This window comes from Gobio gobio (assembly GCF_949357685.1).
Source record: "Gobio gobio genome assembly, chromosome: 2".
Classification (NCBI taxonomy): domain Eukaryota; kingdom Metazoa; phylum Chordata; class Actinopteri; order Cypriniformes; family Gobionidae; genus Gobio; species Gobio gobio.
The window spans coordinates 80413240-80430156 of record NC_137098.1 but is presented as its reverse complement, the minus strand read 5'-3'; the positions used below and the strand labels follow the sequence as shown (position 1 = coordinate 80430156).

At 40.3% G+C, this 16917-nt stretch overlaps 2 protein-coding genes and 1 long non-coding RNA gene across 4 annotated transcripts in view; 2 read left to right on the top strand and 1 right to left on the bottom strand.

The window, feature by feature from the left end:
* The window catches only part of ripk3 (receptor-interacting serine-threonine kinase 3), a 29465-nt gene extending 23176 nt beyond the window's left edge, over positions 1-6289 (top strand). The window contains exons 11-13 of one of the 2 annotated variants that reach the window (XM_079810694.1): positions 403-421; positions 580-630; positions 6019-6289. In XM_079810694.1, the coding sequence (XP_079666820.1) occupies positions 403-421; positions 580-630; positions 6019-6161 (213 nt within the window). In that variant the 3' untranslated portion in view covers positions 6162-6289. The remainder of the gene's footprint in view (positions 1-402; positions 422-579; positions 631-6018) is intronic. The other variant, XM_079810695.1, reaches the window with a different exon arrangement.
* Positions 6290-8691: 2402 nt separating this feature from the next.
* Positions 8692-9428, bottom strand: LOC307118847 (cerebellin-1; the record flags this gene model as incomplete). Its single annotated transcript, XM_079804673.1, has 3 exons — positions 8692-8889; positions 8954-9073; positions 9150-9428. The coding sequence occupies 3 exons, from the start codon at positions 9426-9428 to the stop codon at positions 8692-8694; spliced, it is 597 nt and encodes a 198-aa protein (XP_079660799.1).
* A 5927-nt stretch (positions 9429-15355) lies between these two features.
* Positions 15356-15762, top strand: LOC307141186. Its single transcript, XR_013818328.1, has 3 exons — positions 15356-15431; positions 15521-15619; positions 15703-15762. It is a non-coding gene; the product is annotated as an uncharacterized lncRNA (long non-coding RNA).
* The last annotated feature ends 1155 nt before the right edge of the window (positions 15763-16917 follow it).

Below are 16917 nucleotides of genomic sequence, written 5' to 3'. Positions count from 1 at the left end.
ACACCTTTCATATGACACCAAACACACACCTTTCATATGACACCAAACACACCTACCTTTCATATGACACCAAACACACACCTTTCATATGACACCAAACACACACCTTTCATATGACACCAAACACACACCTTTCATATGACACCAAACACACACCTTTCATATGACACCAAACACACCTACCTTTCATATGACACCAAACACACACCTTTCATATGACACCAAACACACGCCTTTCATATGACACCAAACACACACCTTTCATATGACACCAAACACACACCTTTCATATGACACCAAACACACATCTTTCATATGACACCAAACACACACCTTTCATATGACACCAAACACACACCTTTCATATGATTGCCCGTCTAACTGCATCTGTTGTTCTTGCAGCGTCAGATGTCGACACCAGGTCAGTGTTCTGGAAGTTATGGTTTGCAATTTGTCTTGAGAAAGTGCAATTGAAAGCATGCAGAATCCATAAACACAGTGCATTTGACTGAAAGCCACAGATATGATCTGCATTTGACTGAAAGCCACAGATATGATCTGCATCTGATTGGTCCTCAGGTGATTTCAGGGTCAGAGAGCGCAGTCGGAGAGAGAGCGGCCCCGGCTCTGGTGAGGTCCTTCATGATGCAGATGCTCCTCATAGCCCATAACATGCTCTCACATGTTTATCTTTAACATTTTGGGAGTGAAATGTACATTTGTGCTTCAACAACCCGATGCATTTACACCATCTGGAATGAAACACTCGTTCCTCCTGAAGTGGTTTGAGTGATCGGATGGAGCTGGTGTAAAGAAGGCCCTCTAACTCTCTTGTGCATCAAATGCAGCAAAAAATATTGTATTTGGTGCACAAAAAATGTATTGTATACTGATCAGGCATAACATTATGACCACCTTCCTAATATTGTGTTGGTCCCCCTTTTGCCCTGACCCGTCGAGGCATGGACTCCACTAGACAAACCACACACACCCGGCCATCCACGAGATCATCAGACCAGACCACCTTCTTCCATTGCTCCGTGGTCCAGTTCTGATGCTCACGGGCCACTGTTGGTGCTTTGGGCAGGGTCAGGGGTCAGCATGGGCACCCTGACTGTTCAGCGGCTGTGCCGCCCCATACACCACACACTGAGATGCTCTGTGTATTCTGAGTCCTTTCTATCAGAACCAGCATTAACTTCTTGAGCAGTTTGAGCTGCAGTAGCTCGTCTGTTTGATCGACCACACGGGCATCAATGAGCCTCGGCCGCCCATGACCCTGTGGCCGGTTCTCCACTGGTCCTTCCTTGTCTCTCTGTTTTATCCCGAGGTTTACTGCAGTCAGCCGGATCCAGGCCGTATCCAGTTCAGATGATGGACCTGCGCCCAGAGAAGACCAACACAGGACCCTGAAGTGTCTGCAGAGACCGTGATTAGACTCCCCCTGCAACTGCCTCATCAACACGGCATCCTCAATAAACCCGTCTCCGGCGTGTTGACTCCGATTGTTCGAATATTACAATTAAATAATACTTAAATCGATATGTCATCCTCAATAAACCCATCTCCAGCGTGTTGCCTCTGGTCCCTCGAATATTCTGATCTATTATGACCTCTGAGCTGTAAAGCTGCCAGAATAATAATAATAATAATAATACGCTGTTTGTTAATTGTCCAGAGGAGAACTGGCACCCCGACTGAGCCTGGTTTCTCCCAAGGTTTATTTTTCTCCATTAGGTCACCTGATGGGGTTTTGGTTTCCTTGCCACTGTTGCCTCTGGCTTGGCGTGCTCATTTGGGGACACTTAATTTTTCAACTAAACATCAAAATAAATCTAATTAATAAACTAAATTAACCATATAAACTAAATTACTGATCGAATTATTGATCTAAAGCCCACACTGTCATTGTATGATAATTGAAATTAACTGATGACATCCACTGCATGAAAAGTGGGATTTTCGACCCCGTAAACGCCTGTATACTCCTGGAAATCTCCCTAATTTTCGGCAGTTTTCGACAATTTAGAGGCAGCGAACGTCGCGTTCGTCTGTGCCACAAATTGTCGTAAACGAACCATGACGTAGGTGGAGAGCCCCCCCGCTGAGAGACCGCGCGGAGGTGCGACGCCTCTAATTTGCATATGAATAGCAGCGAAACCAGAGAGTCAATGGCCAGACTTGAATTTACTCACTCACTATTGGCTGAAGCCACTACATTTAAAAAAGAAAAATCCCTCGTGATTGGTTGGCAGATCACTGCAAACCAATCATTATTGGTCCCCCTGGCTCATTATAAATGTAAACCCCAATAATAATAATAATAAATATATAATTTATGTTGTAATAATTTGTTTCATATTAATGTTATTGTGCTATGAAGTATTCATACCATCAAGGAATATATGGGAAAATTATACGGACCGTGCCGTTTATTCAAACAAGGGGCTTCATTTATAAGCATACAGCTGTTCATTCAAAGAAAGGGCTTCATTTATAAAACACAGCGGTTTACTCAAAGAAAGAGCTTTATTGTTAAACACACAACTATGTACAGTGCAGCAGTGTCTCGTAATGTAATGTAAAGTTCGTCGAGCTCCAGGCTGCGAGAGGGCGGTGGCCGCACAATCCATCCAGACACCCCATCAACAATGCCGTCTTCCTCGTCAAACATGAGTTCAATGGTCGCGCACTTCCAAATGTCCACCTCATCCAGCACACTCTCGCTTCCAGCAACTGTAATACAATCCATAAAGACAATAAGCAACCTGAAAAATACTCACATTGACAAAAAACGGATCTAATATAATAAATCTTACCCTTTTTCTTCTTGATCGACTCCGAGCTAAACTTCGCAGTTTCAGGTTGTTTGTATCTGAAGCTCCGGCGTGTCGATTCATAATACGTCTTACATGCAGCTGGAAAACAATTACATGAGACTTGTATTAATAAAAACAGTCACGGTAAAATTAAACAAGGAATGAGAAACACATTAGAAGTTACTTACACACAATTTCGTCGTGATCAGCGGTTAAATCTGGACTCGCGGTAATCGCTCCAAGCAGATCTCAGAGCTCACGGCTTCGTTATGAGGCGAGGATAGTCTGTGTAAACAAAATGTGCAGTTTTAAGCTCGGATCTATTAACGCATCCATTTCCTTATACAGCTGAATAAAAGCATATTCTTTAAATCGTAACGTTACATTACCCATGCTGTGGTTCATAGCGGCTGCAGTTTGCCTCAGAGTTATGAAGACGAAGACAGCCTCCTGAAAATTAGTCGAAAAAGTTTGTCGCGTCCATGCAGAGATTGAGTTGAAGACGGTGTCCTGTCATTGTTGATCGCGAAAAAGGAAAGCAGCAAAAAAACATAAAAAAATAGTTTAAAGCTCGTCTTCTACGCGTCATGGCCATGACCTCGACCTCGCACCTCATTGGACTAGGGCTCTGATATGGAACGCGCCCGGGGCCAAATCTCTTTATACGAAACGCGTGACTTATGATCGTTTCAACCTTCAACACGCCCTGTTTTCCTCTTCACGCACAGTTTTAACATGTTAAGAAGATTTGAACGTGTTGAACGCGCACATTCTGTACATGTCGAAGCGTAATATATTTTTTTTAAAGCAGACTTACCTTTAGATGTAGCCTAGGCTACATACATATTAATATAAGATATTAATTAATTGCTTAACTGACTACTGTGCTAGAGTAAAGTAGCCTAATGTTACAATGTATATTAAGTAAATGCTTAATATTATACAATTATTATAATTTATCTATATGGGTTATTGTTTGTTTTTTAAAGTTAGGCTATATATAATTTCTAAAAGTATAGGCTAATTTACACAGCACATATTTATAACTGAAAACACACACAACTTTATTCACTTTCACATAATAATGTTTTTGTAATTTGGTGTTTAGTTTGTTGTATAGTTTGTTTATACTGTTCTGTCTCTGTTTTGTTTCCAGGAACATCTGATGAGTGCTATAATAAAATGACTTCATTATATTTAAAATATGTTTTGATATTCATTTTATTTATATTATTAATATTTTATTTACCCATAAACGTGTCTTTAGGAAGCCATAAGTTATAGAGACAAGAATAACTTTTGCCATTTAAATGCCACATTCATTTACTGAGGACCCATACAGCCAATGATCATGTGTGAAAACACATACATAAATTGATCACTTAGAAATCAAAACTAAGGTTTGAGAAAGAAAGAATATGCATACAACAAAATATATTGTTTCATAGCAGCTTCAGTAACAAGTTCAAAACAAATTCTGCTGTAAACCGGCTCTAACAAGCCAATATAGTGTCAATATTCAGCTCAAGTGACTTCAGTGTTGATTCAGTTCAGCTGATTTCAGTTCAACTGTAAATTCCTCAGTTGTGCATTGTGTGTAGTTAGATATATGCAAAAACAACATTTTTGGAAATAGTTAAAATACTTTTGCACAAAGTGTTGCTTTTGCAAGAGATGTCTGATGTTTTGTGTGTAGAGTTACAAGAAATGGAGCCATATTTTCAGAAATTGTGTGTAAGCAATTAGATAAAACTGTAAATGAATCCAGTTTATTTTAGTTCAGGACTCATAGTCCAGGTGTTAGTAATCTGTGTTTAATCTTTGTTCCAGGCAATAATTTTTTAACTCACGATTAAATAGATTAAGGCCTACTCTTGGCATAATTTAAACCCTGTCCAGGAAACCACCTCTTGAAAATCTGCATTGATAATTCATAAAATGTGGTGTGAGCTCAATTTAAATGACAATTACAGAAAAACACAATCTGACTTAACTATAAACAAACAAACTTGTACTTTTCACATTTATGATTAATAGCCATTTAAAAAATCATTCACAGTGCAGGGTGGAAAAATTAATGTTGGTATGTAAACTGTATGCTTTACTTGATTTATTTGTGTGCTTTGGTTCATTGTCTTGTTGCATCACATAACCTCTCTAAAGGTTGAAGACATGAACTGCTGTCCTGTATTTTTTTTATTTTATTTTTTTTTATTTTATTTATTTTTTACATAACATTGGTTATTGCTAATGACATACAGAGTAATTAATCTACTCTGTGAGCCCGGACAAGTTGAATCTACTTAAAAAATTGGAGCAAACTGGTTGCCCTAAAAATGTAGTAATGTGTACTAAAACGAGTACATTTAACTTAAATTTAAGTTAACATTTTAACTTAAACTTTAAACTTGTTTTAGTCAAAAAAATTCAGAACCTAGATAAAACTCCCCCTGCTGCTACTCTGATTTGCATTTGTGTAGCTCACAGCATGTTCATTTACATGATAAAGCCTCCCCTAGAATTAAGGGGAGGGGGGGTCATGGGGGGACAACTGCCAAGCAAGGCCCACGTCAATTTACCACAATTTACGGCAGTTTTCGGTGTTGCCTGCAAATTGCCGTGCACAGTCGTAAACCTGAAGTTCCACGGCAATCTACAGTGTCACATACTGACGAAAATCCCACTTTTCATGCAGTGATCAGCGTCACAATCTGGCCCTTGTCAAACTCGCTCAAATCCTTACGCTTGCCCATTTTTCCTGCTTCTAACACATCAACTCTGAGGACAAAATGTTCACTTTTGTGCCTAATATATCCCACGCACTAACAAAGATCATAAGTGTTATTCGTCGGTCATAATGTTATGCCTGATCGGTGTGTATATATATATATATATATATATATAGTTTTCTCTACCAAAATGTTAGATCAATTTATTGTGGTACTAATCTAAAATGTGCTGAGCCAGAAATCTGTAGTTCTGATGAATTTATCAGCTGAATGAAGCATTTACTGAACGAATCAAAGTTTGACAAAACAAAGTGGAGAGACTTTTTAAGACAAGAAAAGAGTTTTTACATTCTCTCATCCATCCCATCATGTCAGTGTTCATTGGGGAATGAAATGAATGGGCAGAAGCAACAGCAGTTGTAATGAATAATAGAGCGACTCGCTCATCCGTTCTTCTGCTTCTCTCGCAGGCGGCGTCTGCATCAACATGTCCAACGTCTTTGGACTTCAGATGGGCAACAACAACAGCATGAATATTGTTCAGAGACCCCGGCAGAGGCACCGGACGGCTTCTCCGAGCTACTCGAAGAGCACTCAGAAGAACCAGCACTAACATTATGACCCCCAGTCCGTCCTCTTCACCAGCTGACGCTTCCACAGGTGGACTTTCAGCCCGGCTCAATGGAGCCCGAGTTTGCCCAACAGATTTCACATCAACGTTGAAAGAAAAAAATATTTTGCATACAGAATCTTTTTATGTTTTTAACTGTAAAAAACTAGTGTTTCAACTTTTCATGTCAAAATGATGAATTACCAAAGCATGTTTTTTTTTTTTATGTGGTGAAAATGGGCTTCCAATTATTCAGACTTTGGGACATCGCCTGTTTTAACAATCAGCTACTGTACTTTCCTTACATTTCATTAAATGATTATACTTTCTTCCTAAGATTGACTCCATGTATTGGCCATTGTCTGCGCTTTATGATCAGATGAGGAGGATCAGGAGTGAGTGTGTGTGCTTTAGTCAGCAGGATCCTGGCATCATAACCTTCCCATCTGTCCCACCGGAATCTGAGGCGTATCGTCCCGCTCTTGACATCGCTCCTGCTGTTCTGGACAAAACGGCTGTGGTAATAATAGAAACTGACGGTAGTCCCATTGAAAACCATCGTCCGCAATCGCATTTACACAAGCCATATTCTGACACACTTGGATGTCATATTTAATGCTAGACACAGGTGCCATTTGAGCTCAAGTATTTGTGCCTTTCTCAATATTATATATATATATATATACATTTTACTGTGCCAAAATGTTTTAATGGACGTCAAGGTTTTATGTGGGACATACCGAGCTGTCTATTGCCCCATCAGTCCTGTTTGCTGTCCGGTTTCTCGTCCACCACAGAGCGTGTGTTAAAGTGGACACAAGCCCATTATAGTAGAGCTAACAGAATTCAAATTTGAAGCAGTTTTTACTGTAGAATAATTTTTTTATGAACCGTTGAACTTGGCACAATGAGCCGTATTGTGCCTCAGCCCAATCTCTCGGCCGCCACAGAGTGTGTGTTAAAGTGGACATAAGTCCATTATAGTAGAGCTACTTTTGTATGATTCCCATCGTGCAATTTCATAAAACATCACCACCTCAGAAAACCGTCCCGTGCACATCCATGATGTTCTCCATGAGAACGGAGAAGAGCGTGAGCCTGGAGGAAGCTCTGGCTCTGAGGTCTGGAGCCAGAACACAACAGATGGCAGATAATGATGATGAATAGAGGCGGTGGCCACTGGTGTCCGTTTACACCCTGACCTTCATGGCAGAACGAGACGCTTTTAAAGCAAGACACTACAGGTGAAGAGGGGGAGAATGTCACTCCACGGATTAATCACTGTACATGTTATGGGCCTGATTACATATGCACATGAAATCTAATTAAATATGCACTCATTTGCATACATTTACAGAACTGAAATCTGAATGTGGATAAAGCCAGGTTCACAACTCTTGATCAGAGTTAAAGGTTCTTACAGAGGGTGTCTCTTTTATCACTCCATAAATCAGAAAATACTGTCAACAGTTTTATATGAAATAACCCCTCGCTAAAAACCTTCAGATTATAGATATGAATAAAACTGTAAATGTTACTGAATTCATTTTGTGAAAATGAATCAACAGATGCAAATAGATAAAGTGCAATAACAGCAATAATTAAATGTGTATTTTGGATGTTTTCTTTATGACAACAAACAGACCAAAATCACAAAGCCTGAGCAGTGCATGAGGAAAACAATGGTTTAAGATGATCTATGCCATGTAGGGATTCATCACAATATCATGACGATCAATAATTATTTTATAATGACCAATTTTAATGATATTATAAACCCATGTTCTTTCAAAAACAAAGGAAAGTCTTTCATGCTTCAAGACATCAACATTTTATTGTAGAGCTGTAAAGATGTGCTTTAAACACACAGAAGGTCTGAATCTCTCCCTTAAAGCCCAACCTCGAAGACTGACGATTAAAACATTGCCATCTTTATGACATAATCGGTTGAAAATATTTGTCATTATTTAGTTATCAGTATCCGAGTCCCACATTCTGTGTGCATTCCGCATATACACTTCTCTGGGTCCTTGTTTCCTCTACCAGTGTTTTTTTCTTCACATGTTATTTCTGTTTTTAAATTAGACATTTAGTATTTGAGTGTTTAAAATGAACTGAGAATCAGGGTTTTAATTGTAAATGCAGGTTATGAGGTCACTAACCCCAGGCGAAATGAAAACAGAAGAGCTTCACATTTAATGGGATGTTCAGCACATTCTGAAGGATCTGCACCGTTCAATGATTGGAAAAGAAGCATTTCTGGATCCCATTTTGTACCCTGAAAGTGCACTATAACACATTAAAAGGGCTATATGTAAGGATTTTCATGTATTAATGGCTTTCGTAATGCCATTGTGTGAACCGCTTGTAACAAAAGTATGATTGTACATACAGCCTCTTTAATCACGTGTTCAGAAGCAGGTTCATGCATAAACAAAGGGTGCAGAGGAAGAAAGCAATGAGAAGAACAGGCTGAAGATGAATGCACAAACGTCCCTCTGCTTTCTGTCAGTGTCTCTGTCTTCCACACACACTACAGGGGGAAGACCAGGAAGCCAGAGAAGGTGGAGTATTTCCAGCCGCCCATCAGGTTCCCTCTCTCCAGTTTGAGGTAGGCCTTGTCTCCTCTCTCCATGGTCACCAGACCGGCGTTGGTCGCCGCCTCGCGCGTCACATCCTGATCGCCAGCGAAGGCCGAGATCACCGGCCAGCCGTTCATCACCAGACTCACCTGGAGAAGCAGGACTTTAACGACTGTGGTGTTATACAGATGTTGAACGGAGGTTGCGACTCACCTGTATAGTTTGTCTGTTGTACACTTTGACCACATTGAAACTGAAGCTATACACTCCTTTTCTAGGAGCCAGGAAAACGCTCCGTGCCGGATCGAAATGACTCCCGACGTTCACCAGAACCTTCGACGGGAAACAAAGACACTGGTTGCTTCATGCACTGCTGATAAAAGGAAAGCAGCATTCCCATAACCCTCACCTGGTCAAAGTATATGGTCATGGTGCGGTTGCTCATCTCCGACGGCTCGTGGTTGTTGTTCCGGACGGCCGAGAAAGCGATGCGGCCACTTCCGGAGCGCACCGACATTCCCAGAGCGTTCCCGGCCGGCTCCGTGGCCGGAGTGGAGTCGCAGACCACGAGGCACTTCCCCTCCAGCACGATGGGCTCCGTGTCGTTCTGGCCCCGGACCAGCAGGGGGCCCGTCAGACAGAGGAGCCCAGCGAGCAGAGAGGAGCAGCGGGCAGACCGCGAGCACATCCTGGGGGATTCTGATCCGCTCGAGTGTGTGAAGATCGCTGGGTTTCACCTTCTCTGGTGTCCGGTGTCCAGAACGGATGACCAGGGTCCAGACGTCCAGCGCTGACCCACTAAAGAACCCGAGTCCAGATATCAGTGCAGACGAGGCTGAGTGTGAGCGGATACATGAGACATGGGATTATTGTGCACTTCAGCGTTTCTGTGTGTTCTGAGATCACGGCATAAGTCACTGTATCACCACAACACACACACACACACACACACACTCGCCATCTGGACAAGACGTCCCTCGGGAGGAGACCATCTGCCTTCCCTTCACACTTCCCAACACTCCTACACACACACACTTGTGCACATACTCACTAACTCACACACACACACACACACACACACACACACACACACACACACACACACACACACACACACACACACACACACACACACACACACACACACACACACACACACACACACACACACACACTCACTCACTCACTCACTCACACACACACACACACACACACACACAAAAAAACACCAATCTGAAAACAAATATGATGACACGGGCGTTCACACACAGATCAGATCAGGCTGTCATTAAATTGCTCCGCCCACATTTTGTAGTACATTTGTAATGTATAATTAATCACATTTCCAAATATTTACTACTTCTTGTTGTTTTAGGTGCATTACAAGTGAATGCTGATAAAAAGGAGGCATCAGAGTTATCTTTGGTGGGACGGTGTAAGAATGGCTCCGTTACGCCCCTGAAAGGCTTGGGGCACTGCTCGTGGTGGAAAGTTTAGAGTATTTCATTCTTTCTTCTACCTTTTTTCTTTCAGTACTACTGTCCCATTTCTGTCTTTATTGGCGAGTTTCCATTTGTATTTACTTCCATTTTGCAGATGCAGGTTGTCATGTTTTTCACTTGTGTTATAAATTCAGATGTAATTGTTTTAAGTCAATGTGAGATTTCCTGTTGAAACTGTGGGGGCATAAATAAATATTGCAGCCATACATGAACATTAACTGGCACAGAATCCTGCTGTACATAAAGTAAGATTGATTTTAAAGTGTTTTTATGTTGATTCAGTGTTAAATAAGTGATTTAATTTAAGGTGAAAAAATATAGATTTTAGCGCCATCTTTATCTATTTTTCATCGTTGAAATAACATTATTTCAGGGCGCAACCCTGATGAAAAATCAATGTTACATTTCAACATTAATTCAATGATATTTTAGTTGATGCATTAACATTGATTCAACGATGATTCAGTGTTGGTCTGCTATCTGGGTCCCGTCACGTAGCAACCAGCTAACGCTACCCAGGATTCTGCACCACGAGGCTACCCTGCAAAACCAACTATCCATCCAATCACCAAGTGTCCCTCCGAACACAACAACTGACCGCTAGCCAAGCAACGGCGTCCTGGGAGGAACCCATGCTCATAGGAGCATTCAAACGCAAGTACATAACTCTCCATTATGGCTGAACTTTTTTTTTCGCTGTGATAATCGTATCTAAGCCAACAAACTAAGGTTTTTTATTGCTTGTATATTAATTCTCTCAGGTTGGGGTTAAGAAATCATGTCTGAACAAAACTTGGGACTCCATTTCTTTCCGTTAACAAACATCACTTTTCATGCAAACTGTGTGAATGAATGTGTGCTTGTGTGTCTTAGTAGATTGTATATACCCTATTCATTAACAACATGTATTCTTATTTCACTTGTTTCTGTGCCATAGTTATTATATTGATTAATAATAGATTGTTAGCTAATCTGTGTGCTTTGTATATATGCATTTCTGAAATGCATAACATGTACAAATCAAAATTGTAATATAGACGCATGCATTTTCTGTGAAGCTGCTTTCAATCAATCAATCAATCAACATTTATTTATAAAGCACTTTAAAACAACCGAGGTTGACCAAAGTGCTATACAGCAAAAAAAAAATTATCCATAACTCACAATTAGGGGTGTCGCAATATACCGGTATTGGCGATAACCGTGATATTCAAAGCACGAAATATCGACATCGTGTTAATTTAGGGTGTGGCAATATACCGGTATTGGCGATAACCACAATATTTAAAATGAACAGGACTGTTATGATAACATGACTCGTAAATACTCCGGTGTCCCGAGTCTGACTGTAGCCGTGTTTTTTCCTCCCTCTCTAGTACACTGTTGCAGCCATAAAAATAGTTCAGCTTTGTTTGTAATGTCAAATTTGTTGTATTTCATTTCATTTCTTTATTAAGTTAATTTAGAAAAAATGTTTGGGGCAATTTTCGTTAAATTAAAGTTTTTGTTTTTTTCCTAATGACCAATCGGCCAGGGACCGACAGTGAGTTAACCGCATGTTTGATCAATTTATCCTCTCAAATCAACACTTCGCCTTGCCTATAATAAAATCCATATATATAAAACACTTTAAGCATATCACAATGTAAGTTTATATGTTTACTATCACCACCACAGTATTCACGAGTTCACACTTACATCAAATTAAATAGAGTAAATATTATGCGTATTTGGCGTGCTGTCCGGGGGAGGGCTCCGGGCTCGAAATTTTGCCCGAACCCAGAGTACCCCCCCGTGATGGAAATAGTCTAGAACTAGACTACATATATTAATTTGATGTCTTATGTGAGTTTAATTAAGTGAGGAGAAGGGGTGGTGGAGGGATGCTAAGAAACTGTCAACGACAGGAAGGTAAATCGGCAGTCTATATACACCTCCTATCGTTGATTTTTTAATGAGCTCCTCTTGTGTTCAATTAGGTTTAATTATCTGGGTCTGCTCCACTTAACAGTTTTAATTTCCTGAATGTGTTCCTCCCGAAATTTGTTTATAAAACATCAATTCACGAGTTCACACTTACATCAAATTAAATAGAGTAAATATTATGTGTATTTGGCGTGCTGTCCGGGGGAGGGCTCCGGGCTCGGAATTTTGCCCGAACCCAGAGTACCCCCCAAAATGCAAAAACAGAGGACAGCCACCAAATCCCCCCCCAAATACGCAGATAATTGGTAGGCTGGCGTTTTGATGAGCCTGGTTGCTTGGCCCGGAGGGCCTGTTGCTTCAGATGGGAGCTGCTCGCGGCATTGGGCAGGCGAGCCCTACTGGCTGATGGCTGGAAGCAGCCTTAGTTTTGAACGACTGGTCAGGAAGGCTCTTGCAACATCCGATGGGAGGCCAATGCTCACTGTATCAGATGGAAAGCTTTAGCGGCTGATAAATGAAAACAGCATGGTTGGAACTACAGTTTGCACTGCATGAAAAGTGGGATTTTCGTCAGTATGTGACACTGTAGATTGCCGTGAAACTTCAGGTTTACGACTGTGCACGGCAATTTGCAGGCAACACCGAAAACTGCCGTAAATTGTGGTAAATTGACGTGGGCCTTGCTTGGCAGTTGTCCCCCCATGACCCCCCCTCCCCTTAATTCTAGGGGAGGCTTTATCATGTAAATGAACATGCTGTGAGCTACACAGATGCAAATCAGAGTAGCAGCAGGGGGAGTTTTATCTAGGTTCTGAATTTTTTTGACTAAAACAAGTTTAAAGTTTAAGTTAAAATGTTATCTTAAATTTAAGTAAAATGTACTCGTTTTAGTACACATTACTAAATTTTTAGGGCAACCAGTTTGCTCCAATTTTTTAAGTAGATTCAACTTGTCCGGGCTCACAGTGTAGATTAATTACTCTGTATGTCATTAGCGATAACCAATGTTATGTAAAAAAAATAAAAAAATACAGGACAGCAGTTCATGTCTTCAACCTTTAGAGAGGTTATGTGATGCAACAAGACAATGAACCAAAGCACACAAATAAATCAAGTAAAGCATACAGTTTACATACCAACATTAATTTTTCCACCCTGCACTGTGAATGATTTTTTAAATGGCTATTAATCATAAATGTGAAAAGTACAAGTTTGTGTGTTTATAGTTAAGTCAGATTGTGTTTTTCTGTAATTGTCATTTAAATTGAGCTCACACCACATTTTATGAATTATCAATGCAGATTTTCAAGAGGTGGTTTCCTGGACAGGGTTTAAATTATGCCAAGAGTAGGCCTTAATCTAGTTAATCGTGAGTTAAAAAATTGTTGCCTGGAACAAAGATTAAGCACAGATTACTAACACCTGGACTATGAGTCCTGAACTAAAATAAACTGGATTCATTTACAGTTTTATCTAATTGCTTACACACAATTTCTGAAAATATGGCTCCATTTCTTGTAACTCTACACACAAAACATCAGACATCTCTTGCAAAAGCAACACTTTGTGCAAAACTATTTTAACTATTTCCAAAAATGTTGTTTTTGCATATATCTAACTACACAATGCACAACTGGGTGGCATTTATAGTGAATCGAAAGTTATCCAGGGATAATGTCATGATGTAGTGTGTGTGTGTGTGTGTGTGTGTGTGTGTGTCCGTGACTCTTTAGCTCTGCACGCCTGCATGAGCTCGGGTGTTTTCGAAAAGAATCGGTACAGCGTTATAAATATGATCAAACTAAAGACTCTACAGAGATATGACGGATGCAACACTACTCTATAGGTACTCAAGATTAACATGGAATTTACAGTTGAACTGAAATCAGCTGAACTGAATCAACACTGAAGTCACTTGAGCTGAATATTGACACTATATTGGCTTGTTAGAGCCGGTTTACAGCAGAATTTGTTTTGAACTTGTTACTGAAGCTGCTATGAAACAATATATTTTGTTGTATGCATATTCTTTCTTTCTCAAACCTTAGTTTTGATTTCTAAGTGATCAATTTATGTATAAGTGTTTTCACACATGATCATTGGCTGTATGGGTCCTCAGTAAATGAATGTGGCATTTAAATGGCAAAAGTTATTCTTGTCTCTATAACTTATGGCTTCCTAAAGACACGTTTATGGGTAAATAAAATATCAATAATATAAATAAAATGAATATCAAAACATATTTTAAATATAATGAAGTCATTTTATTATAGCACTCATCAGATGTTCCTGGAAACAAAACAGAGACAGAACAGTATAAACAAACTATACAACAAACTAAACACCAAATTACAAAAACATTATTATGTGAAAGTGAATAAAGTTGTGTGTGTTTTCAGTTATAAATATGTGCTGTGTAAATTAGCCTATACTTTTAGAAATTATATATAGCCTAACTTTAAAAAACAAACAATAACCCATATAGATAAATTATAATAATTGTATAATATTAAGCATTTACTTAATATACATTGTAACATTAGGCTACTTTACTCTAGCACAGTAGTCAGTTAAGCAATTAATTAATATCTTATATTAATATGTATGTAGCCTAGGCTACATCTAAAGGTAAGTCTGCTTTAAAAAAAAAAATATTACGCTTCGACATGTACAGAATGTGCGCGTTAAGAAACACGTTCAAATGTGTCTTCTTAACATGTTAAAACTGTGCGTGAAGCGGAAAACAGGGCGTGTTGAAGATTGAAACGATCATAAGTCACGCGTTTCGTATAAAGAGATTTGGCCCCGGGCGCGTTCCATATCAGAGCCCTAGTCCAATGAGGTGCGAGGTCGAGGTCATGGCCATGACGCGTAGAAGACGAGCTTTAAACTATTTTTTTGATGTTTTTTGCTGCTTTCCTTTTTCGTGATCAACAATGACAGGACACCGTCTTCAACTCAATCTCTGCATGGACGCGACGAACTTTTTGGACTAATTTTCAGGAGGCTGTCTTCGTCTTCACAACTCTGAGGCAAACTGCAGCCGCTATGAACCACAGCATGGGTAATGTAACGTTACGATTTAAAGAATATGCTTTTATTCAGCTGTATAAGGAAATGGATGCGTTAATAGATCCGAGCTTAAAACTGCACATTTTGTTTACACAGACTATCCTCGCCTCATAACGAAGCCGTGAGCTCTTATCTGCTTGGAGAGATTTCCGCGAGTCCAGATTTAACCGCTGATCACGACGAAATTGTGTGTAAGTAACTTCTAATGTGTTTCTCATTCCTTGTTTAATTTTACCGTGACTGTTTTTATTAATACCAGTCTCATGTAATTGTTTTCCAGCTGCCTGTAAGACGTATTATGAATCGACACGCCGGAGCTTCAGATACAAACAACCTGAAACTGCGAAGTTTAGCTCGGAGTCGATCAAGAAGAAAAAGGGTAAGATTTATTATATTAGATCCGTTTGTTGTCAATGTGAGTATTTTTCAGGTTGCTTATTGTCTTTATGGATTGTATTACAGTTGCTGGAAGCAAGAGTGTGCTGGATGAGGTGGACGTTTGGAAGTCCGCGGCCATTGAACTCATATCTGACGAGGAAGACGGCTTTGTTGACGGGGTGTCTGGATGGATTGTGCGGCCACCGCCCTCTCGCAGCCTGGAGCACGCCGAACTTTACATTACATTACGAGACATTACTGCTGCACTGTACATAGTTGTGTGTTTAACAATAAAGCTCTTTCTTTGAGTAAACCGCTGTGTTTTATAAATGAAGCCCTTTCTTTGAATGAACAGCTGTATGCTTATAAATGAAGCCCCTTGTTTGAATAAACGGCACGGTCCGTATAATTTTCCCATATATTCCTTGATGGTATGAATACTTCATAGCACAATAACATTAATATGAAACAAATTATTACAACATAAATTATATATTTATTATTATTATTATTGGGGTTTACATTTATAATGAGCCAGGGGGACCAATAATGATTGGTTTGCAGTGATCTGCCAACCAATCACGAGGGATTTTTCTTTTTTAAATGTAGTGGCTTCAGCCAATAGTGAGTGAGTAAATTCAAGTCTGGCCGTTGACTCTCTGGTTTCGCTGCTATTCATATGCAAATTAGAGGCGTCGCACCTCCGCGCGGTCTCTCAGCGGGGGGCTCTCCACCTACGTCATGGTTCGTTTACGACAATTTGTGGCACAGACGAACGCGACGTTCGCTGCCTCTAAATTGTCGAAAACTGCCGAAAATTAGGGAGATTTCCAGGAGTATACAGGCGTTTATGGGGTCGAAAATCCCACTTTTCATGCAGTGTTGGGAAGGCTCTTGCAACATCCAATGGGAGGCCAATGCTCACTGTATCAGATGGAAGAACCCTACCGGTAGATAAAATAGGAGCAGCAAGGTTTGGAACGACTGGACGGGAAGGCTTTGCAACATCCAACGGGAGGCCAATGCTCACTGTGTCAGATGAAAAACCCTACCGGCCGATGATGAAAAGCAGTATAGCTTGGAACGACTGGTCGGGAAGGCTTTTACGACATCCAATGGGAGGCCAATGCTCACTGTATCAGATGGAAAAACCCTACCGGCCGAAAATGAGGAGCAGCATGTTTTGGAACGACTGGTCGGGAAGGCTTTTACAACATCCAATGGGAGGCCAATGCTCACTGTATCAGATGGAAAAACCCTACCGGCCGATAATGAGGAGCGGCGACTGGTCGGGAAGGC